Raw genomic sequence first — 25,878 nt, 5'->3', positions numbered from 1 at the left:
CGTGCGAGCGGAGTTTGTAAACAATGATGTGACCTGAACGACAGGAAAGAGAAACCTGCCCCTCACAGATATCGTCATACACAAATGTAACATACCAGACTGGCGGAGGACCTTAACGGTAAAACTTTGTCCGACTTAATGAAGCTGCACCTGTGACCTGACTGATTTAAAGTCTTCTCGAAAATGGTTTAAAAAATATATTGATCATAATGGGAAGTACTTGATGCCACATACCATTGTTTTACCAATTGATGGTGCTATTTTGATTATTGGTTATAGTTAAATACGATTCCGTTTTTCAGTTCGGGCCATTTTCAGAGAACAAGCCAACTAAAGCTCGCAAAACTTCTTGTAAATTGTCATAAATACGTGTTATTGGGATATTACTTTCATGCCGAATTTATCAGCGTCTCTAGTCGAGCTCGAATGGCTGAAAAGTAACGCTACCGGCTGTATGTATTTAAGCAGGTTACGTATTTATTCTTAAAACGCTGTATTTGCTAACCGAGTTTTGCTTTGTCATAGCTGCATATAGTTTCTAGCTAGCTGCTGCTAACCTAACCTTGTGACTTAACTACGTTAATGCGGCCTGTCAGCTCTCCTTCTCTGCTCGGGTTATCCTGGTTTTATTCGTGTTTTGTACTGCGAGTGTTCAAAGCGGCGTTGTTTTACTACTGGTGTGTTGTCTCTACAATAAAAAGTTCGGAGCTAGCCCGTTGCTAAAGGCTAACGCAGCCTTTTAAAGTTGAGCGGATGTGAGGTAGAGGGAGGTGGTGGGCGGGGCCTGTGAGCCTGGCAGAGAGTAGCGGAGAGGAATGTAAACAGCTAGCATCATGCCCGTCCACTAGCCAGCGTCAGCGCACTGTGCAGACCTTCAACTGCTGTTGGTAAGTTGCGTCTCATTTAACCGACTCTCTGTTCAGATGTGAATGCGGGGCTCAATGCTGTATATCGGGTACCGGCTCCTACGGGGAAGTTTGACTCTTAGCGGAACAAAGCTAACTTGGCTAAGTTAGCTTGGAGAGCTAGCATCAGGATGGCTAGCTCGAGGAGTTGTTGTGTCACAGCAGATAGCTGCTTAATGCTGAGGCGGCAGCGGGCTGCTGGTTTCATGGTTTCTGTCAGGTTTCTGCTGAGGTGACGTTTGTTGTGAAGGACGCCTGTCGGGATAACACTGTCAGCAGAGAGTACACACACTCCAGTGCCTAGTTTTAACTGTGAAACGTGTTTAGTCAGAGTGACACTGTGCTGAGCTGCTTCTCTGCTCTCTTATCTCACTGAGGAGCATTATGGGAAACTTAAGCACTTGTTTGGCTGACTAATGACTGTCCTCAGTGCTGTTTACTGAAACACACTGTTCCTCCTCGCTTCATACAAACTGTGGATTCAGGGCTGCCACTATCAAGTATAAATGCAGCATATCATATTTTATTAAATGCTCTCCAGAGTTTTTACCATTAGGGAATAGTTAGTTGTCGTTTTAACACACAGCATCCCTACAACAGAATGGATGTCATAAAACAAACCAGTACTGTACATTGGAAATGAAGGTGGTAAGTGAAGTCCAAGACAAGAAATCACAAGCCAGTCATGACTGTGTCCACCATTTGCATCACGTATTGTCACATATCCATGATGCATAAAATGGTGGTCATTGCTGCAACTTGGTGAAGTTGGTAAACTTCTTGCGGGACACATCAATCCAGAGTGTCTCACAGATGTTTTGTTGGATTACATGTCATGAGAGTCTGCAGTTGTTTTAGGACTGGAACATTTTCAGCTACCATAGAAGGGCAGTTCATATTTCAGGTAACGTGACGGCAGGCGTTGTCTTGTTTGGACGTCAGGTGATGGAACCATTGTTGTGAGGATTTCATGTCAATATCATTGGGCGTTGCCATCTATGAAATCCAGATGAGTTTTTTGTCCTCGTCAGATTCCTGCTCATACCCCAATTTCTCCACCTGCTCTTCGTAAGACGCTGACATTCGCATTGCATTTACCTGTAGCCACCAAATGCCATGCCAACCATCCTCTGTAAAGCTGAAAGTGAGATTTATTGGTGAAAAAGACCGTCCTCCATCTTGCCAGTGTCAAAAAATGTGGGCAGTCACTGGAGCCAATTACAACACTGTTAGGCCATTAGTTCACAGCCTAGGTGTGAGTGTTGAGATCACAGATCAGCTTCCTTCAGGGAGTTTTTCTCAGTTTGTGAAAGTATTCTTTTTTGTGAACACAAACAGCTACATCAGCAGTCTCTGTAGACAAACATGGAAAATTTCTTAAGATGGAAGAGCCAGATATGATGATAATGGGCTCGGGTGGCGACACATGGTCTGCGGTCATGTGGCAGATCGTCCTGCATGCTATCTGAAACGATTTTCTAGAAGACAAATGGTCAAGTGCCTGGTTACGGTCCTGACTGACCTGCAGCAGCCAACAGCCTGTTCCTATTTTTCTGCTATCTGTGGCATCGTGTCATTTGAATAAAGCTGCATTTTAAGGGCTGCTTTTATAGTCGCTGGTCAAAGGACTGTTTGTGTGTTGGTCACACTACTGGTCATTGTCCTTTAAAGGCACAGCTGACTCAAGTGTGGATTAACTCTGGTTGAGAATTTGTCATCAGTAGCACAGCTCAGAAACTTTTTGTGCACACTTGTGACTAAGCTTAACCCTTTTCTAACTAGAGCAACATAAATTGAAATGCTTTTTTCTGCAAGTTAGAAAAGCAGACCATTTGCAAGCTTTGTTTTTGTGTATTGTATTTTTATATAGACTAAGATTTTAAATATTTTACTGTGTAGTTGCAGCACAGTGTGGAATGTAAACAAGCGTTTATAGATTAAAGCGCAAAACTCTAGACAGACTCACCAGCGTGGTAAAAATATATCAAAACATGGGACTCCAAAAGAAGTCCAGGTTTCTTTTAAAACCTGTCACAATAAGAAAAAAGTTTGATTAAACTTGGGCGACAAAACAATAGCAGCATAGACCTGTGATAGACACTTCATCAGTAGCAATAGGAATATTGTCCGATTGAACAAGTTTGTATGAAAAAAACAAATACAAAATGACTACAATGAGCCACTGAACAGCCACAAAGACATCTGTGATGATTTATTCTTCTTGTTTCTCTCTTCAGGTCTGACAGGACGTCTGCTGACAGAAGACCTTAAATCTTCCGTCCTGCAGCTCTGACAGTGAAGGTCTTGAGCCGAGCAGACGAACTTCATATTTTTCTTCATATTTCCTGCCTTTAATGATCCTTAATTTATGACGAAGACGTGACGCCACTGGAAGCTGTGCGTAATGTTCAGTCTCGGATAGATGTTCGTTTTGTGAAACCTTCAGCAGGCGGTGGACACGCTGATGGATAAGTAACTGTCTCCTAAGTGTGTCCTGGCGGCCATGTTGGAGCTTCTGCCCACCACCTTCACCGCCTCGCCACCATCTTAACTCAACCTTCTGACCAAACGGCTTGAAGTTGAGGACGTGTTTCCCTCATGAAGGCCTCTGTTTCATGATCATTTTTTTCTACACGTGTTGTTTGTGTACATAAGGAGCTGGTGTTTGTCCTGTGAAACCACAGAACCTCGTTTTTTGTTTTGTTTTTTCTTTAGTGTCTAACGATTGGCTCATCATGGCGGAGTCCAGCTCAAAGCCATCAGCTGCCACTGACCTGCTGATCGAACGCAGCAAAGATGAGCCAACTGTTGGCTTGGAAAGCTTCTCCAAAGAACTGATTGTAACCATGACAGCACAAGGGTCAGACTTAGAAGCACCGAGCAGTAACGGCACCACCGACCAACCTCTTCCTGTTAAAGTCCATAAGCAAGACGAGGAGGAGAAGGAGGATGAGGAGGAGGCCACGCCCACACCACCAGAGTCGTCGCCGAGTCTATCGTCTGAAAATGGGACACTTACCACCGTCACCACAGAAGAGGAAGGTCTGTCAGCTCTGCTCCGACACATCAGGACTGATGGAGGGCCGGACAGAGGAGGAGATCCAGGTTAGAGGCCTGATAAGAGCTCATGTATATTTACATGGACAACAGCTTAACAAGCAGAGATCTGTTTATTGATGGTTTATATATTATTTCACCTGTTGTGAATTGTTAACGTACTTTAAGGGTCATGCACACTGATGACTCATTAGAAAGTGACAGTTATTGACGAGTGTTTGTCGACATTTATACTGAATTATACGACATAATACATCCCCTCTTTTTTTACAATGTTGTAATCAAAACTATAACTGCAGAAACACACAGAGCCATGTTATACACAAAACATTTGATTTAAATAGAGATTCAGTGTAACTAAACAGCAGAACAACAGCTCTGTCTGCGTTTGTTTTATGTGGAAGTAGCTACACATTTTTAATTCATTTATGTTTTGAGGCATTGGTTAAAAAATATGATTGATGCCAACTATCGGCAAAACTGTGAATATTTAATCTGATGCTTGGCCAAGCCAGTGATCTGTCAGCTGTTGAAATAGACTTTTAGGATAAAAACATTGGAGGAATGTCCACCAAGAGACACAAAACCACTGCAAAAATACACAAAAAAAACCTGAATAAACTGAACAACAAGACAAGACGGCTGCAAAAGACAATTATTATTGCACAAATGAGACACCAACTTAACATATATTAGAGAGCTAAAAAGAGGCAGGATGTTCTGCAGTCTGAAACCCTAAAAGTTGTTCTTATTGATTGATTATAACTGACCCATAACTCATTCATAAATAATTAACTAACGATCACTAATCCCTTAATTATTAATGGTGCTGTGCATGTAAACAGTATTTAAACTGCTGTAGTACTAGTAGCTGCTATGTTCCTGTTTACCAATTAAAACTCTACTGACGGTACATGTTGGGAGAACATTCCAGACTCAGTCCACAGCAGTGTGATGAAGTGGCTGCACATGTAGAAAGATGTTTGTGTATCTCTGGTTCGTAGTAAAGCTGAGCTCCAGCTGGTTAACATTCAGGAAGCTGAGACTATGTGGAGCAGGAGACGCCCTCAATCAGCCTTTGTTTTGATTGGCTGCAGGCCAGTGGGGTGAAAGTGTGACAAATGACAGGAACCAAAAACACCTCTAATATTCATGAGATTTGTTTACAACAGCAGGAGCAAAGTGTGGAACAGATATTAGAGCGCACACATAATGCTTTCTCAGATTTTTCTCTCACTTGTATTCAGTTCTGATGTCAGAAGTAAAAATTATTCAGGGTCAGAGGTCCAACACTAAACAAATTTCTGTAAGAATGCTTCCTGAAATGTTTCCTCTACTTCCCCATCAAACTGACGTCACATTTTTCAGCCACTACCTGCAGCCTTTGTTGCAAGTGTCTGAAAATATGCCAAACGTAGCCACAAGAAAGTATTAAATACAGTAACACAATCTCAGTGCAATAAAGGAGCATAGTATTATACAGTACAATGAAAAGTGACAGGTCTGTGTGTATTTTCCTGCACAGTGTTGAGTATGAATTAGTTCATAGGCTCATCTTTATTTGATAGTCGTGATGCAGTTTAACAGTACAGAACACTTTCATGTCTTGTCCCTACGTAGTTGGGCTTTTACTTTTCAATCAGTATATAAATAAAGGATATTAAATGCATATTTTTGCATGGGTAAAATACATTAATGACACTTTACTGTCATATATTTTTAAGTTTTTGGTTGTTGATACTCTAAGTGATTTTTGTTTGTTTGTTTTTGGTGGTGAAAGAAAACAGTTTTTAAATGTCCACATGAGTAAAGTACAGTCTGGTCACTGTTATTAAATGTTTAAAACAACAAAGATGGAGCCAAAAGAGAAAAAAAATTACGTTGAAAATTTGCCTAACAAGATGAAAAATTAAGGACAAGATCCCAAAGTATTGTTTATTTTATAAATTTATCTGACAGATTAAAATTTTCAGACTAAGACTCGACAAACCCAAATGTTTACCTTCTTCACCACCTTTGCAGTGGGTGACTGTATGTGAGCACTTGAGTGAATACAAATGTTGCTTATCTAAAAGTAAGTATTTTCCAGACAATCTTTCCTATACAATTATTATAATATTTCACAGTTGTCAGCATTTCATGGTGAAAGGTGTGAAAACAAATTTATAAGACAGAACATTTTTTTTCCTTGATTTAAAGGCTACTATTAACACAGTCACATGCCTTTTAAACTCATCTGCGACTCTGATTTAGAAGGTTAAATAGACTCAAACAGCCTGTTTCAGAGGCTGAGGAGCTGTATGAAGGACCAGGACATGAAAAATTCTCACTTGTAAATCTGTCCAAAAACAGAAGAGCTGGAGGTGTGCATGATCCTTAATGTCCTCCCTGTCGTGTGGTTGCAGGTCTGGACCTGGATCTGGAGGAAAGCTCCTCGCTGGCGACAGCAGGCGGCTCAGACGACCAGCGGGAGTCCACCGACTCGGCGTCGTTCTCCATCCCCAGTCTGGAGCTGTCAGACGGGGTCACGGCCACAGGAAACTCCCTGGACGTGGAGGATGGCCTGTCTTCGTCCTACTCAGCTCTGGGTGTGGAAGGCTGCTCTCCATCCACCGAAGTCCCCAGCCTGAAGGAGGACGAGGCGCTAGAAGCTGCTGGTGAGGCATCTACTGATATTTACTGTCAGACTGTAGTCTCTGCTCTGTGAGGCGTTCAGGGTTCAGTTGTGGGACTGCAACTTCTATCACTTCTCCTCAGTCACATCTGACCTTTTACATGTGAAATAATGAAGCCCACCAAAAAGTCAGTGTATCCAAGAACTCTTAAATCAGAGTATATGAGACTTCTCTTGTGGGTTAATCAGGGAAAATTGAAGTCTTTAAGTCTTGAAAGTCTTATTTTTGTGTCAAGCAGCAAAAAAGCTTGATGTGTTTGAGTTAATTTACCTTACTTCACATCGCAAAGTCGACGGTGAAGCTATATATCGTACAGCCCTAATCAAAATAGCGGCAGAATACAGCTGACTAATTTTCTTTTTCCTTTTGTCTTTTTTAACAAACGGACGTCTCTGGGTCACATTGTGGCTCTTTTCCTTTGTTTTGTTTCTTTGTGGTCATCTTAAGTCTCTCTGAAATTGTTAGATTCTCCTTCCAACAAGAAATCTTCGTATTTACTTCACACAGCCCCATGACTCCTGGACCCTTCAGCCCGTGGGTTTGCACCCAGTGATGAGCTGTGGACTGATGAATATCTACACTTAATTAAATTCTGAATTGTTTTCTGTTGATTCTTTGAAAGTTCAGATAGTATGAATGTTGGGATGATGTGTTCAGTGTGGAAAACTACACACTGTGGAGTCAAAGTAGGTTCCTGATTGTAATGTGTTTAAGCTACTTCTCAGTACAGCTGTCCTCCTGTCCACAGGGGGCGCTGCTGTTGTTCCAGCAGCTGCTCCACCTCCTGCTGCTGCTGCTCCTCCAGCTGCTGCTGCTGCTGCCGCTGCCCCAGAGCCCGGACCCTCCATGCCAGCGTATTACCTGGTGAAGTGGATCACCTGGAAGGAGAAGAAGACGCCCATCATCACCCAGAGTGAGAACGGACCCTGCCCCCTGCTGGCCATCATGAACACGCTCTTCCTGCGCTGGAAGGTAAAACACACCTCAATAACCGACTGCCAATCCAGACATATACATGCCATATAAATATTAGGACAGTGACAGTCATAGTTTCGCCTTCATACATCACCACAGTGTAACTGAAATGAAGCAATCCAGATGTGACAGAAGTGCAGACTTTAAATTCAATGCGTTTAACTAAAATATTGTGGAATTAGAGACATTTTTTTTTGCACAGTTGCTTTTTTTCACAGCCTCAAAAGTGATTGGACAGCTGACTGATGAGCAGTTTCAAGGCCACATGTGACTTTTCATTAAAGGATGAAGTGTTATCATCATGATTATCGTAATTAGGAGAACTGACCCATTAACTCTCTGAACTCTAAGCAGTTTCTTCTCCTGTCACATTTCTGCTCACTGTGGGCTCATTTTTCACTGCAGTATAAAGTCCGGCACCTCTATGGAAACAACACAACCACGACTAGAAGAAGAGAAAACTCGAAATGTCCTCTTTGTAGCAGAACGTGGTTATAATTCCATAAATCATAAAGAAAGAAAAAATATAGGCAGATGTTTTTCTATTATTTATTTTACAAGAAAAGGAAAAACCTGGATTCAACATGTAAAATTTCTATCCAGAAAATGGTGACTCTAATAACAATGTTTTATTACATGTATTTTTTACTATGCTTACATCGTCTTTGTTCTGTGTGAACACTGACTACAGTTCAGCCTGAATGTCACTTTTTTTTTTTTTGCAGAATCTGGTTTCAACCCTTTTATTTTTGTGATTTTTTTTTTAAATGAGACATGCAGAATAAAGTGATTTAAATTTTTGTAAAATCACAATTCTAAGGTTAGGTTTGGGTTGTTTTCCAACAGAGTCCAAGTCATGTTTTCAAATGAGAATTGGTTCTCAAACATTTTTACCTGATAAGATAAAGGTCAAATAAGTAAAATAAAAGAATGAGCAATTCAAGGATTTCTTTCTGCTGTGATAAATGATACCATTTTGGTGATAAGTTAACATGCCTCTCAGACTACTAAGGGTAAATCCCACTCAATAGAACATGATTTTCTTGTTATTTCAGGCGAAGCTTCCTGCTCAGACTGAAGTTGTCACTACTGAGGACCTGATGGCTCACCTGGGTGAGATCACACCTGGGTTCATATTATAATGAATCTGTTCTTTAGATGTTCTGAGTGTTTTGTCTGTAAAGCATCACAAAACAGTGAAAGTGTTTGTCCCAGTTTCCCATGCACCGATGTGGTGTCTCCAGATGTTTGTTTGGTTTTAACCAACAGCTAAAATTCCAGCTAGATTCAGTTTTCTTCCATATTTCCCACATTTCAGAAACTCAAAACAACAATTGCTTTAAAAAAATAATTCTTTGATAATGAGAATACTTCCAGATTAATTGCTCTATAAAGGATCAGCTGTATAGTTTTGAAATGTGAAAAACTAGTAAAAGGATGCCAGAAATCCAACAACCGACTAAATACATAAACGCATCTTTATGTCTATGAAACAGAAGATGTTTAGCTGTTTTTGATTAACCATCAGTTGACCAAATGGAGAACCTCTTCTCTGGTTTTAGTTCAGATGTTTGGCCCAGATTTGAACCGTTAACCTGAACAAACAGACCTGAGGTGTACTTTTTTTTTGGTTAGGCAGCAGCTGTGACGATGTTTCCTGACTGCTGTTTGTGTTGCTCTGTTCTGCAGGAGAGTGTGTGTTGTCTGTCACACCCAGAGAGAAAACTGACGGCATGGAGCTCAACTTCCAGCAGGTGCACAAAGAAAAACACACACACCCACACAATTGTATGTTTTTTCTGTCTGTGCGACTACGCTCACTGACCTAATTCTAACTGGAAACCTCAACCAGCCCAGTGAAGCAGAGAAAACCACACCAAATGTCCTCACTTTCTACAAATGAACAGAAAATGATTTATGCTTAAAAAAAAGACAGAAATGTGAAATGATTAATCAGTCAACCAGTTGTTTTACTCTTTCTTAGTGGGATATTGAGAACTGGTTCCTGATTCTAGAGAAATCATTTGAAATGTTTAAGGGTCCCACATAGGGATAGACTGATTATCGACTTGGCCGATTGTCGTGGCAGATCTGTCGAATTTTTTCTGAGTGTCAGTGTTTTATTGTACGATTTATTGATAAATTAAATGCCATACTTCACATCTGATGCAGCATCCTCTCTCTCCGTGGTCTCCGAAATGTATCTCACGCAGCAAAAGCTGAATAAGAAACACAAACCAGGAAATTAGCTTCTCTTACAGCAGCTAAGCTAGCAGCTAAATTAGATGGCAGCCACAGATTAACCTGAAATGGAGTCTGAAAAGTAGTAATTAATAAAGCTTTAAAAACTGAACCTTAGTGGACAGTAAAAGTGATACAGCTGTGAAATATTATGAATACAGAGAAGAACTGGATACAAACTGATAAATGTCAGTTGATCCCACATAAACACAGGAAACATCCTAATTTATTCTCTCCTATTTCTATTTTGCATGTTCAGTTATAGTCACACTTAAAGATAAAGGTCTAGTTATGAATGACAGGTTCTTTGCTATCATATGCTGTTAAGACATGACCTTAACTGGTGCCAAATATCGGCTGTCAGGTAGTCTTTATTACCAATAACTGGCATCAGTATCGACCTAAAAAATCCATATCGGTCGATCCCTAGTCCCACATGGTGAAAATCCATTTTTACTGTGTTTGTATGTCTGTAAAACTTGGAGATGTAAAATATAAAACTGAGAATCAATCATTTTGAGTCCACACATCAAATTTCAATGTACTGACTGTGTTTACAGAACATGAGTGATGCCATGGCGGTCCTCCCAAAGCTTTCCACCGGCCTCGACGTCAATGTTCGCTTCACTGGAGTCACGGACTTTGAATACACGCCAGAGTGCATCGTGTTCGACTTGCTGGACATCCCGCTGTACCACGGTTGGCTGGTCGACCCTCAGGTAACACGCTACATGCTAGTTACATGCTCGTTAACCCTCAGAGCAGCTTTGGCTTTTGTTCATGTCACATTTTTACTCATTGTCGGCTCATTTTTCACTACAATATACAACTATGTACACAACGTGTACAACTACGGAAGTAGTGGAAAAACAACCATGACTAGAAGAAAATAACTTAGAAATGTCTTCTCTGTAGCACAACATGATTATAATGCAAAAAAATACATAGAGAGAAAATGAAAGCCGATTTTGTTAGAGAGAGCTCAGAAATGTCTTCTGTAGAGTGCGACACAGAACACCATAAATCATTTAGAAGAAAAAAGTTAGCTATGTTTGATTATTAATTTCACAAAAGAAAAAAATAATACAAAAAAACATGATAATCAACATGTACAACATTTTTCTAAGAGCTGACAGATGTTACTAATACTGGAAGATAATGGTAAATCTATGTTGATGTTTCACGGCTTAGATTGTTTGTTTCCATACTTAACTCCCCTCTGCTCTGTGGAAACTAGGGATTGTTAAAGATTATTTATTAATTGATGTATTACTGTCAATAGTTTAACCAATTTAAAAATATTTCAACTGCTAAGACAGGAGACGGGTACATGCATATTGTATTTTAGCTGCAGTACCTGGTTGCATCACAAGGTGGAGTCACTGTTTAACATGACCACAGTTAGAGCATGTGAAGTATGCTGGAGTTCATGTCATGTATTGTTACAATTTTTACAGTATTCCATCTACAGAAGAAAAAATGATGGTATTTGTGTATTGTGTGTGTGTATATATTGTGTATTAGAGTACAGAGATGGTGGCCGCTGTGGGAAAACTGAGTTACAACCAGCTGGTGGAGAAAATTATCGACTACAAACACTCTGCAGACAGCAGTCGAGTCGGTGAAGGTAACATGCATGAGAATACACACATGCATGTAAATATAAACATAAAACTACACAACGCAAACACATACTGCAGAGTGATCATTAGAGTTATTCACTTCACCTGGCAGCAGATTTAATGTCGCTGCTGAAACATATAAAAATAGTATACATTCCTATGAAGTTACAGAAAAAGTTTATATTTATAGAAATGCATATGAACAGTGTGCATTTATATAAATACATGCAAACATACAAACATATATATAAACAGTATGTATTTACTTAAACTGATATAAACAATAAGCATTTATATACATCCATATTAAAATGTATATGGAAAAACACGTAAAAAATTACATGTATTTATATAAGAGTTTATGTTTTTACATGAACGTGTATTAAAATAATACATTTCTATAAATGTAAATAAACAGTATATATTTATGTGACTGTGTATTAATAGTGTGCATTAATATTTTCATGCACAAACATTATGCAGTTCCATAAATATGTATTTATATAAGCATAGACAACTGGTATGTATTCATATCAACATGTGCTTGCAGTATGTATTCATATAAAGATCTTAAAGCATGTTTATTAAAGCAGATGACGGTATATATTCATGTGAATGTATATTAACAGTACGTAGTATAGAATCAGATATAAACTGTATGCAATGAATGCATGTAATTAATATTTAAAGTATGCATTTCTTTAACTATATATGAATGATTTGTATCTGTGTGTGTTGTGCAGGTCTGGTGGCGGAGCAGTTTCTGGAGTCGACAGCGACTCAATTATCGTATCACGGTCTGTGTGAACTCAACACGACGGCCAAAGAAGGAGAGATCTCTGTGTTCTTCAGAAACAACCACTTCAGTACCATGATCAAACACAAGGTGGAGACAAACACACACACACAGCTGTACCATGATTAAACACAAGGTGGAGACACACACACACACACACACACACACACACACACACACACACACACACACACACACACACACACACACGCATGTCTGGTTCTGCTATTCCCGTGGGGACTTACCATTGACTCCCATTCATATCTAACCCCTAGCCCTAACCCTAACCTTAACCAACACCAAAACAATGGCTAACCCTTAGGGGTGTGCATTGGTCCTGCCCTCACGATTCGATTCGATTCGGCAAGGTCACAATTCGACTCGATTCGATTCTACAATGCATTGCGATGCATCTAAATTTTATATTACTGCAAACAACATGGTTCATTTTTTATCAGTCATGAGTAAATACAAGTAGTCAGATATATTTAGCAACAAAATTTATTAATAAACTGGCTACTATTTGTGTATAATTACCACTTCTTCAGGCAGTTAAATCAGCTGCAAGCAGCAAAACATCAATTTGTAATAAAATGAATTATAAATTGTAAACCAAAAATAAAAGGTGTAGGCCTAGTCTACTACCATTTCCCACCCAAAACTTTTCTCCTTTAAGGAAAGGAAGCCTCTACAGAGGACCTAGGAACAATATTATTCTTCTCTGCAGTGCATTATTACTGTGAAACTTATTTTCAAGAAGTGTAAGTAAATTCTCTCTCTCAAAAAAAAGAAACAGAAAAACAGCAGCTGCTTAGTGCCTTTAAGACAAGGACAATATACCTGAGAATCAGTTACATCAGCTGCATACACCAAAATATCAATTTGTGCAAATAAAATAAATTGTATACCAAAAATAAAACGTGTAGGCCTGGCCTACTACTTTTTTTTTCTTTACAAACGTCTTAGTCTGGGTTCACCGTCAATCTGTTTCAGAGTGAGGAAATATACAGTTTGACCTAAGCCTACATAACTTCTCACTGTTCAGCATTTTGGAATTTCAAGGTTGCCATGTAAGAACACAAGCTGATCAACATGCTCTGGGTCAAGAGTGCTTCTTTTTGCCGTGACAATATCTCCTGTGGTGGAGAACACTCTCTCTGCAGGCACGCTTGTCCCTGGGATGCTCAAGTATTTTTTTGCCAACCTTGAGAGGATAGGAAATGAGCCTGCATGGCGATGCCACCAGTCCAAGAGGTCCTCCTTGAGAGCCACAGATGAAGACTTACAGTACAAGTCCATTTCCTCCTCCGCCTTTGCATAGGGGGTCTTGACCTGTATTGCAGGTTCACGGTTGCCACTGAATGAATCTCCCAGCAAACTTTCAAGCAGTGATGCGGTGGTCCTCCTTTTCTTGGGAGCAGAGGGGCCTGCTGACACATCATCATCCACAGACAGCAACTCTTCCTGGGTCCCTGAACTTCCTGTTCCTCCAGGGACTGATTCTGACCCACGTCCTCTTCTTCTGTCCTCCACCTCCTATTTTGGAAAAAAGAAATAAGAGCAAAAGAACAGCAGCAGTTAGCATTTTCTCATCCAATGCTTCAGCTCACATCACAACAAATTTTCTTCTTATTTTTCCTCAGTCTTAAATATTTTACTGACTATGTCGCTGTTTAACATAAAATTACATTATTATAATTGGTAGTTATTATATTATATACGTTTTACAAACAGAAATTATTAATTTAATTAATTTCAAATTAATTATCTCCAAGGATGCAGCCTCTGAAGTGACTGCTGCGTAGACATCCAGTCTCTCCTCCTCTGGCAGGAAAGGAAGCAACTTAATTAAAGTGAGGATCCAGGGCAGAGGATCTAAGAAGAATCTTCTTCTCTGCATCAGTGCTGTACCTCTTAAGGAGATCTGTTCTGACGGCAGTCTTCACATCACGGATCACTGGTGGGTCTCCAATAGTGTCTGCCATGCGCTGGAGGATTTGGGCGTGAAGTGGGGCAATGAGGCTGACTGTTGGATTGCGTGCCTGTTCCATCAACTGAGTGGCCTCTTTCATTGGTTTCAAGATCTTCACTGCTTCCTCTGCATTAGCCAGATCTGTTCTGCTGAGAGTGACAATGTCATCCTCATCCACATCCAAGGCAGGTGACAGCAGGGTGGCATGCACTGCAGCTTGTAGTTGCAAGAACCTCTCGATCATGTCATGTGCACTGTTCCACCTTGTGCTGACATCAGTTATCAGTTTGAGTGGAGTTTTCAGTTTGAGAACAACTTTCTGGTTTTCTTCAAATAGGTGCAGAGCCTTTGTGCTGCGATGGAAGTATGCTGAGATACGTCGGACTCTTCCCAGAAGCCTGGCTACCGTTGGTAGTTTAAGCGCCCGCTGTGCAGCGAGGTTCAACGTATGGGCAAAGCACTTGACATGGGGGAACTTTCCAATTTCAGCAGCACATAACATATTGGCGGCATTGTCCGTCACCAGCACAACACCTTTCCCTGCTAGCTGCCATTCTTCCACAGCATCCAACAATAGCTTCGCCATATGAGCTCCAGTGTGGCTCTCATAGACTGATCTCGTCTGCAGCACATATCCTACAATCTGCCAATCTTCACTAATACAATGTGTAGTTATAGTTACATAGGACTCTGTCGCGACTGAAGTCCAGGCATCACTTGTAATGGCTACATGACTAGCTTTGCTCAATGATTCCATTACCTTTGCTTTGGTTTCTTTGTGCAGTGTGGGAACTACAGTATCAGTGAACGTAGCTCTTGTCGGCAGAGTGTACCGGGGCTCAAGCGTTTTAATCATATGGCGAAACCCTTTACATTCTACGACTGAATAGGGTCGTAGATCTTTCGCTATGAAACACCCCACTGCTCGCGTGATCCTCTTTGCTCTCTCTGATGTGGGAGACAACACTGACGTGAGCAACTCGTATATTTTTAGCTGGGATGGCTCAACTGTTTTTGCTTTTGAATTCAACTCGGGATGCCAACGATCAACGTGGTTCTTATAGTTTGTTGTATTACCGACATGTTTAATTTTAGCGTGGCATGTTTTACACACCGCGTGAGTCTTGTCCAGTTTCCCATCAACTTCGTAGAATCCGAAATGTTGCCAGATGTCCGCTTTAAAAGTTTGGGGTGCGTCTTTTAGCACCCGGTTTTCTACCAACTCCTCCTGAGCCATCTCTCGTGCTGGTGTTGTGTTGCTATTTTTAGCACTGCTGCGGGACGCGGCTGCTTGTAGCTGTAGCCCAACGTACTGCGCATGTCATTGTAACGTTGCTCTGGAAATGCCCCCAGAAGTAACTGAAAGTTTACAACTTTATTAACATGGAAGGGCAGAAAATAAACAATGACACAGATAATCGATTATGTGACGTTGCCGCATCGATGCCGCATTGGGTAAGCCCCGCTTCGCGATGCATCGTCGAATTGATTATCATTGGCAGGCCTACTAACCCTAAAGAAACGTTTTTGCACTTTTACTTTTTTCAGTAACAACAACATGGCCAAGAAAACACTGTTTCCCCCCGTGGGGACCTCATTTTGGGTCCCCACCGTGACATGAGTCCCCACCGAGATAGCAGAAACAAGTATACACACACACACACACACACACACACACACACACACACACACACACACACACACACACACACACACACACACACACAGCTGTACCATGATTAAACACAAGGTGGATCTGCTGATAAAGTTTTCTCTGTCTTGGGGTCATTTGTACCTGTTAGTAAAGTATTCTCCCTGTCTGCGTTACCTCTATCTGTTGTTAATAAAGTTTTCTCCCTCGCAGCTCACCTGTACCTGTTGTTAATAAAGTTTTGTCTCTTTCAGGGCCACCTGTACCTGCTGGTGACTGACCAGGGCTTCCTGCAGGAGGAGGGTTTGGTCTGGGAGTCTCTCCATAACGTGGAAGGAGACGGAAACTTCTGCGACTCCGACTTCAGACTGTGTCATCCTCCTCAGAGAGCTCCGCCTACCTCCCACCTGCCCCCCAGTGCTCAGGAGCAGCAGAGGCAGATCGACCAGGTGAGGCCTCCAGAAGACGCCAATGAACGGGTCAGTTAAAATTAACACGTCACTGATCGATGTTGTCGGCTTCAGGACTACCTGGTGGCAGTTTCCCTGCAGCAGCAGCAGGGCGGCACCCCCGGACCCCTCAGTGACCTGGAATTGGCCCGACAGCTCCAGCAGGAGGAATACCAGCAACAGCAGCAACTCCAGCAGCAGCAGCAACAGCAGCAACAGGGATCAATGCAGGCAGCACAGCAGGTAACATCAGCAAATGTCTGTCAAAGTTCAAAGACTTTTATCCAACTGGAATCCAGCATCAAGTCCACTGGTCATATTCTGATTAAATCAAGATGTAATCTCTTAATTTAATAAATCTCAGAAACTATGTTCAGATATTGCTGCTGAATAAATCAGCATCTGCTTAATGAAGCAGAATTACTGTGAAAACCTGAAAATGGGCTGAACAGCGGAAAGTAACAGATTAAATTACAATGAGAGCCTTTAAAACATACATGTAAAAATATATATTTGCAGAGTCGAAAATGCCACTTGAGTATTTAATAAATAATAAAAATGAAAAAATAGAAATAAACTTTTTCAAAAATGATTACAAATGATTACAACTCGAAAAAATAAAGGAATACAATTCTAAAAAACAAAATTGCCCCAAAATATTAAAAAATCTCCAGAAAATGTTCTCTAAATATTTTAAGAATATATATTTGACTGTCATGTATTGACAGCTATTCATGAAATGTCACAAGAATGTCTCCCAAATATGTAAGATATGAAATTTAAAAAATAGTATCACAAAATATCCCACAACAGTCCAAAACACAGCAAAAGGGGGATATTGTCCTCGAATTGTCTAATTTTTAAACGATTCCGTAAAATATTCATAAAACGTCTTAAAAGTGGAAAAATACCAATAAAAATTCCCCCAAGAAAGCAAAACAGAAATGTCCCAAATCTCAAATATTTGAAAAGAAGGAACAAAGATACTAGTAAGTAGGAAAATCTATTTTTCAATAAAAGCAAAACAACCCACTAATTTACAAAAATGTAAATAAAATGCAAAAATACCCCCCAAACCAGAAGAAACGGAGAAATATCCCTCAAAAATATTTAAAATATTAACATGTGACACACAAACGTACAAGTGTGTTTATTTGTTTTTTATGAACAACTTGATCCAGATGATTTCATAAACACGTGCTGCTGTTGTCGTGGTGACGGTCTGTTTTTTTTCCAGGTCAGAGGTCAGGGGTCACAGCAAGCCAGGAGGAGAGACAAAGACTCAGACTGTGTCCTCCTATAGACTCTTCATCATCATCATCACTGTCTACAACAACGTTAAACTCCCCGAGTCCAGTGTGTCTGCAGTGGGGAGGTCAAACACACACAAACACACACACACAAACACACACACACAAACGCACACAGTGAGCTCGATGCCAAACCCCAGTGCTTTTATTCAACAGGTCACGGTTGGTTTTGTGTCAGATTCCAGTTTGTATAAATGAGTGAAACGAATAAATCTGCCTTTACAAAGGACTAAACGTTTATTAATCATCAATAAACTCAACAACTGATCAGTTATCAACCTTTACATAAGAACAACTTTGGGTTACCGACAGTCGGAACCAAGATTTCATACACAAAATCTGATAACTTGTTTTTGTTAAACCAAACCTGTAAAAGGAAGAAATCTGGATGTTTTAAAATTTTGGACGGTTGATCAAACAAATCAAGACATCTGAAGACGTCACTTGAGCTTCAACCCACTTATCGTTAAATGTGACTTTAATTTGGGGTTTTTCAGGGTACGTTTAGGGCTGGATGAAATAAATTTTAGTACAAGGAGTACAAAAAATAGTAGAATCATCATCCTTCAAAAACAAAACCTGGAAATGCAGAAGCTTCGTGAAAATTTCCTGCTCTGTTGAGAGCATCTAAGCTTGTGAGCTTTTGTGTCAGAGTGTCTAAAACACTAGTTTCTGAGCTGCTGTGTTGATTTTCTTCACAACAGGTAACCCTATAGCAACTTATGCAACAATTACTGGGTCTGTACAGGGACCAGAAAACAGGATGTGGGTACAATGCTTGTGTTAGCATTATGAGCAAGATGTAAAATGTCCGTCTGTTAGAAAGTACACGTTACAGTTTGTTTATAGAAGTATTATCTTGGTGCAAACCAACATGAACACAGCATGTTAACCCTCTGAACAAAGAGGTGTTTCTTTGTTCATTGTGGGTTGATTTTCCACTGCTATATAAAGTCCTGCACCTCTATGGGAATTAACCATAGACTGTATATAAAGATGGACGTAGCATCTGGCTCCAAAAATTAAGCCCACCAGGAAGTGTCAAAAACTTGCAACATCACGCCGTCCGCTTGGGTTGGCTCCAAAAAGCTTTTTCTCCATAGACCCCAGTTCATCACTGGAAAAAATAAAATTTGATAGACTGATTTTCTACAGCTCAGGATTTTTTTCCTGTTAGTTTTCATGGTCAAAATGAGAGATCAGGTGGCTGATCTTAAAATAAATTAATACTGAATTTTAAATAAATCGTTAAAGTTGGCGGAGCCAGGGGGCGTGGCTATACTTGATAGACAGTCTTGTCTGGAATGATTGACAGATCCTTTAGGGCGAGGCAGAAGCCTCTGCGGTAAAATGTGGGCGGGATAAGAGAGTCTTCAGCTCTCAGTCTGGCCCGCCCATTGACTGGTCCTGCCCCTAGTTGCTCTCCGGTCCAGCCAGTTTGATGACGCTTTTTACGTTACTGGCTCCAAAAAATCCAAAATGGCGACCAGGAAGTAGCAAAATCCAGGCTTCATTTTCTCTGCGTTGAAACCAACGGGTGACGTCACGGTTAGTTCACGCCTGGAATCAACATCTGATTAATGAAGCAGAATTACTGTGACGACTTGAAAATGAGCTCAACAGCTTAAAGTAACGGATTAAATTACATAACAGCATTGAAAAAATGTTGATTAAATGTAAAAAAAAAAAAAGCACAATAGAAAATGTTGTCCAAGTATTTCATAAATAATAAAATATCAGCAAAATAAAAATAATGGCAAAAAACTGAGAATGTTCCCTTAAATGTCTAAAGTATATATTAATAAAATGTAAAAAAAGACAAATTATGTGTAAAACCTAAAAAGTATTAATGAAACAAATGAAAATAATTAAAATACCCACCGAAAAATGATTAGAAAAAAATGCACAGTTTAAATGTTGAAAATCATGAAACTAGAAAAAATAAAAGGTTAAAATTAAATTAGACATTTGACAATAATTGAACAAACTGGAAGCAGCAAGTGTCCAGTACTATAAAATTTTTTTGACTTTACACGTTATGTATACCAGTCCCTCCAGGATTTCGTGGGCGTTCTTCGTGATTGTTGCGGTCGAAAATGCCTGAATTCGCGGCAGCTTTTCGAAAAATTTGCGATTAAAGTTGCGATGTTTTAAGCTTATTTGTTGTGATGAAATTGCGGGAGACAGTGACAATTGCTAAAAAGCTGCATTTTTTCCAGCTTATAGAACATGTTTCAACACTGTAATTGACAATATTTATTCCGAAATTAATTATTTAACGTTCCAACCCATTTCCACAAAAGCTGGCACACCATGGTGGGATATTAGCAGCAGCCAGATACTACACTGACAGTCAATAGAAACTTTGAGAGCATATTTTTCAACATAATTTTCATTTTGAAGCCCGAAACTGGATTTTCTTCATATGAATCATTTGTTTAGCATATTGGCATACAGAAACAGAAATCTAAAGTTTCAAGAATGATTTCAAAATAAAGAATTTCACAAAAGAAAACGGCACCTGCCAAACACAAAGTCACAACAGTCAATACCGAGTATGGCCTCCATTTGCTTCGATGCAGGCAGCAATCCGTCGGCGCATGCTTTGGACCAGGCTTCTGATTGTGGGTTGGGAACAGCCCATACGCCGGGCTACATCACTGTAGCTCAAACCGGCCTCCACCATACCCAGTGCCCGGAGACGTTGTTCATGTGATAGACGCGGCATGATGCTGTTCACTGGACTAACAATGGTGGCCTTTTTTGGGCCTTTATGCCTTCAAAACCCATTCTCAAATTGTGCAGACACTCACTGAGTATTGCTTGGTGTGTATTTGGTTCACTTTTGCAAAGTGACCAACCCATGTGCAATGAATCATGACAAAATGACAACTCATCATTATCTCAACTACCAGGGCACTTGATCATCAGTAAATCCACAATGAATAATTACAGCCCCCCTACAAGTAGAATTCTGTGTACATTTCTACCTCAAAGTTTCTATTGACTGTCAGTATAGTTTAATATGATGTAACCTAACTATGCAGGGGGCGACAGGAATTGATGGGACTCAGAAACACCCCCACAATTTAATCAGTTGTTCCTTGTATCATTTCCGATACATCCACAGTGGTAGATTTGTTGTAGGATCACAATCATGTGATCGTCACCAGGCCACTGAGGTACCGTTCACTTGTTGCCATGGTTACCATGCTGCCATCAGATGCCGTGCCGCAATGATTGCTTAACAAATCGGTGGATCCAAACTTTAGGCCGTATCACTGCCGAAGTCTAATTATTTGTTCCTTGTGTCATTTCTGACCGACCATGAAAATTTCATCTAAATCCCTGAGTCTGCTTTTAAGTGATGTTTGTAGCAGAGGAAGGATTCACACACGCTGATCGTCACATAACTCCGCCGTGTTCTTTGGTGGAATAATTAATCTAATTTACCTTCATTCTTTCAGTGCTCTAACGGATCTGGATGCAACAGTTTCCATCATGGTGATCTGTCTGCTCTGTTGTCCGCTCATTTCAGCCGTTCTAATACGTTTCGTGTTTTTAAAAAAAGTGGTATCCATCGATAATTCTTTTCTTTTTTTTGTATTCCACCACAATATTGCACGGTTGTAAAACAGTTTAGCTCCGCTTTGGTGAAGAACATCAGTGAATTAATTGTTGATCACGGTCTTCAGCAGTAATTTTTGTTGGTAAATGAGAGACATTAGTATCTCACATGTTTGCATCTTCAAACCATAAACAGGAAGTGAATTCGGTGACCTACATGCATTATGTTTGTGCTGGGGACTGCTATGATTGGTGGAACTCACGGGAGGCAGGCCAAAATTGCGGGAAAGTTGTGGTGATTGGGAAAAAAATTGCAAGGCCGCGCAAAATTCGCGGAGATTGGTTGATTTTGCGTGAATTCGTGTGATCGCAACATCGCAAATTCCTGGAGGGACTGGTATACCTTATATTTTTCATTGTTTTCACACTGAAAGAGAACTAGATATGTTTGTTTTCTCTTTACTATGAAAAGTTATCAAATATACAGACGTCATGATTTAAATGATATTTTGAAACGGAATTAAGTGACGTCAACATGAAATCAGAACCACGTCAACTCAGTGATTTTTGAAGCTCCTGTTTCCAAACTCACAAATAAACATTCTTTTGAATAAATTCTGGTTCAGTGACTTTTCAGTTCAATTTTATTCTCAGTAGTAAGGCTTCAGGGCTTTTACTTTGAAACTCAAAATAATAGGGCAATACATCATAGCAAAGAGAACACAGCATTGTGTTTCTTTGACTATATGCTGTACAAAAATGGACAAAAACTGATCTGAAGAATCTAGTGAATTTATAATCGAGACTGGTGGAATTAGGTGATTTTGATGTAATAGTACGATTTTAAAGCTTGGATTTGCCAAAGTGAGTAGCTCAAGGACTAATGGGAAGTGCAAACCGATAATTCTTTCAGATTGTACAGTTTTTGCTTACAGCTGAGTCAGGTGTTGCTCTTCAGGCGTGCTGATGAGCGAAAAATCTTTAGTATTTTACAGCTTTTCTGGTGTTTTATGGTGAATATATCAGACGAAACAAAATTAAAATGCCACTATTCCTCGTGTTTCTATGCTTTCCTAGTGATAAATGGTGTCATTTCTGCGATTTTTCTTGGGATTCAGAGGGTTAAAGGATCACTCAGACGTATCCATTCCAAACTTTTTTTTATTTTTCTAGACATTCAGGGAAACAATGTGTGCAAACAGTGTGTATTAGGGCAGATTTTTTGTTTTCAAACTGAAACTGACAGTAAGAATCTGGAAGTAGCTGAGCTAATCACAGATATATTCATCTGCAGAATTATTCTTCAGCATCAGAAACACTGCTTAGCAGAAGGTGACGTCTTCAAATGTCTCATTTTGTTCAAAAATATTCCGTTTTGTGATACAAGGCGAAGAAAAGCAGAAAGTGTACAAATACTTTTGCCGACTATACGACTACTCGCCCGTTAATTATTTCCAGAATGAATAGTGAACGTTTCCTTCTTTTTTTCAAGTCAAGGATTCCCACATACAGCAGCCCAACAGTTATTGACTTTTAACTATTTATTGACCTGTTGGGGCCTGAAGAATCCTCTACACGCACACGTTGAATCAGGTTTTATTGGATTAAAGGGTTTATTGACCATTAATAAAGAAAAGCCTTTGAAAACACAGATTTACTGCAAAGTGGCACCTGAAAATAATGAAGGAAAACTGTTGGAAAATACGTTAACTGAATCTGTAATCCGTGTTTTACTGACTTTTACTGATCAGTTTCATCAGAAGAAACTCTGGGAAATTAAAAGTTTTTAGGAAGTTTACAGGAAACTTCTGCATGCAAACTTGAATGCAGATGTTACGAGAACTGTGCTAGAAATAAGGTCAGATCTGCTGAGTTTGTTACACTACGTCTTCTGGTGAAACTGATCCAGTAATCACTTTTTAATGCAGACGGAAGTTGAACTTGAAAAAAGAAAGTCGGCGAAAACAGACGCCTGCTGGAATTAACTGACAGAGTTGATTATTAATTCAAAACTGCTTTTAGATTTCCACTGATTTGTTTCCCAGCAGATTAATGCAGAAAATGAACCCTGATGACTAGTATAGAAAAACTGAAGGTTTTAAAATTATTTCACAAGTTCATCGCTTCTGTAAATTTAAGATATGAAGAAAAGTGAATTTATGTAGCAGTTTACGTGAAACAAAGTCTGTAATTTGGCATGAATTATGTAGAAACACCTTGACAGAAGAACCTTGTTTAGGGTTAAATGCATTGAATTCTTTTTTAATTCTTCTCCATACATATCTTGCTTTACACTGTCTGCAGTTCAGCCAAAAGCTCAATTTTTGTCACATGACTTTGTCGTAGCCGAATCACTGAGGGGCGCAGTTTTTTTTTTTTTTTTTTACAGAATGTGATCTGAGAAAATAGTTTTAATTAATTTATAATCGAGACGTGGGATAAAGGATTTTGATGTAATGGCGCGATTTAAAACTTAGTAGTTCATAGACTAATGAAAATTTCAAAAACTGATGATTCAGAAAAAAAAAATTCTATATTTACTGAAATGACACCAATTTTAAGAAGTAAAAATCTTTTGGAACTTGTGAGAAAGTTTTGCAGCTGTAAAATACAACATATGAAGGTTTGATCAGCGTTGAGAAGTCAAATGTTCTAAAATCTGGATAAAATCTGCAAAAACAATAATTAAAACTATGAAAACTCAAAGTGACGATGCGTTCACTGACTGCTAAGAGATCTTCCTGATTGTCTTTTCGTAGAAAACATCTGTAGAATTGATTTTCTTTATTGATCCCAAAAAAACTGAGCAGAATTTGCTGCTATGTAGAAGCCTGAAGCTGCCAGGAAAATAAAGTCCAATGCAATGAGAGAGACAAAATAATAAGACATTATTTTGTCCTAGTTAGAATTCTTAATCTGATTAAATAAACCATAATTTTGTTTTGTTTATGTTGTAATAATTAAAGAATGATTTCTTATATTTATGACTTCCTATCTTATTTTAACACACAAGTGAAAAGTTTTAACCTCATATTTATGACTCAAAGTCTCAAAATAAGAATTCTAGTAATTTCGACTTCCTGGAGTTAATTCTGTTATTGTGTCAGTTAATCATAATTCAATGTGTATGTTCAGATTTTTTTCTTTTCTTTGATTTAAAGAAACATGAAAAGTCAGAAATGTAACTTATTTCAGATTTCTGAGTGTGTGTCTCATAATTTCTACAAAAACTTTTGTTTAAGTTTTGTATTTATGGCTTTGGTGCATCAAAATGATAAATATCAGAGTCTGAATCTAGACTTTCTACCATTAAAAATGGGTGTTTTTTCTGGTAGTTTCCATAGAAACCAGAGGCCTGTTTAACATTTTAAATCTGCTGTGGAAACAAACGCAAACAGAAATCTAAAACCCTGAATGGATTTTAAGAGGACAAATTAGAGCCGTGTTGTGACTCCGCTGATTCTCAGACGGTTTAAACTTTGTGTTCGTCTCGATTCTCTTCTTGTTTGATCAGACACAAACGTTTTTGAGGTGAGGTGAAATCAGTAACTCGTCCTGTTTTTAATGAGCGTCTTTAAAACCACGGTGAATAAAACTGCTAACATCTTAGAGTGAAAACTGTCTGAAAGCGGTTTTACATTAAAACATTCAGCCCTAACTTTCCCAACAAGACTGAGTGTTTCAGGCGTCGCCACTTATTTCTGTCATCGTTGGGTATTTTTTAAAGTTCTTTTTTCTTCAGTGTGACCGAAGGACCGCCATGCCATGCTCTGTTCAAGCTTTGTATTTAATTTGTCTTCCTGTCAAATTGTCAATAAAAACAGAATCTCAGTTCTGCTTTGTTTCTTCATTGACGTTTACAGATAAATACATGAACATTTTTCTCCTTTTGGTTTTGGGTTATTTTCAGTGTTTCAAACATCCTGCAAGGAAACTTCACAGTTGTAGTCTTTGAAAACATAACACAGTATGTTGTAAACACATCAGATTGTAACATGTCGTTAAAACCTTACTGATGTTTTTTTTTTTCCCAAGCGGGGCTTCACCTTTACAACTGTAAGTATTTGCACAGAAAGTAATATTTAGGTTGAATTAGACTCTTAAAACCAGCACTTGTTCATAAGAAAGTACTATTTGGGTGGAATAAACCCTTGTAAGTACTTGCGGAAAGTAAAATTTTGGGTGAAATAACCCTTTTAAATCTGTTTGAAAGTTTGGGGTCACACACATGTCCTTATTTTTGGAAGAACAGCAGTATTTTTCAGCGAAGCTAACATTAAATGAATCAGAAATCCAGTCTCCACATTGTTATTGTGGTAAATGACTACTGTAGCTGATTTTAATGAAATCTCTCCATAGGAGTACAGAGGCCTATTTGAAAGCAAGCATCACTCCTGTGTTCTAATGGTATGTTGCGTTAGCTAATGGTGGAGAAAGGCTGCTTGATGATTTAAAAAAAAAAAACCTTTGTGAAATTATGTTGGCACATGAATAAAAATGTGAGTTTTCATGGAGAACATGAATTGCCTGGATGACCCCAAACTTTTGCACAGTAGTTATAATTATCATAGTGTGTTAAATTTACTCCAAAACATAACAAAAAACCACACGTTTCACTCGAAAGAAACATTTTGGCAGAATAAACCTTAAAAACAAAA

General features: G+C 39.2%; 1 protein-coding gene and 1 long non-coding RNA gene across 2 annotated transcripts in view; both read left to right on the top strand.

Moving 5' to 3' along the window:
• LOC110968369 (uncharacterized) overlaps positions 1-25,878 on the top strand; it is a 116,017-nt gene that overhangs the window by 51,427 nt on the left and 38,712 nt on the right. The gene's annotated exons all lie outside the window — the stretch shown is intronic.
• On the top strand, positions 758-25,051 carry mindy1 (MINDY lysine 48 deubiquitinase 1). Its single transcript, XM_022215263.2, has 12 exons — positions 758-887; positions 3,143-4,010; positions 6,368-6,619; positions 7,386-7,609; positions 8,668-8,725; positions 9,302-9,366; positions 10,414-10,572; positions 11,378-11,480; positions 12,219-12,361; positions 16,149-16,343; positions 16,419-16,586; positions 17,581-25,051. Exons 2-12 carry the CDS (start codon positions 3,641-3,643, stop codon positions 17,644-17,646), a joined length of 1,803 nt encoding a protein of 600 aa, XP_022070955.1. The 5' UTR covers positions 758-887; positions 3,143-3,640; the 3' UTR covers positions 17,647-25,051.

This window comes from Acanthochromis polyacanthus, chromosome 11, assembly GCF_021347895.1.
Source record: "Acanthochromis polyacanthus isolate Apoly-LR-REF ecotype Palm Island chromosome 11, KAUST_Apoly_ChrSc, whole genome shotgun sequence".
NCBI lineage: Eukaryota > Metazoa > Chordata > Actinopteri > Pomacentridae > Acanthochromis > Acanthochromis polyacanthus.
This window is presented reverse-complemented; position numbering and strand designations above follow the sequence as displayed.

Bases quoted from the DNA above. Each gene is read 5' to 3' on its own strand.
- mindy1 (XM_022215263.2), top strand. From the start codon at position 3,641: ATGGCGGAGTCCAGCTCAAAGCCATCAGCTGCCACTGACCTGCTGATC. The intron at 4,011-6,367 runs GTTAGAGGCCTG...GTGTGGTTGCAG, and splicing joins GGACAGAGGAGGAGATCCAG to GTCTGGACCTGGATCTGGAG. The intron at 12,362-16,148 runs GTGGAGACAAAC...TGTCTCTTTCAG, and splicing joins GTACCATGATCAAACACAAG to GGCCACCTGTACCTGCTGGT.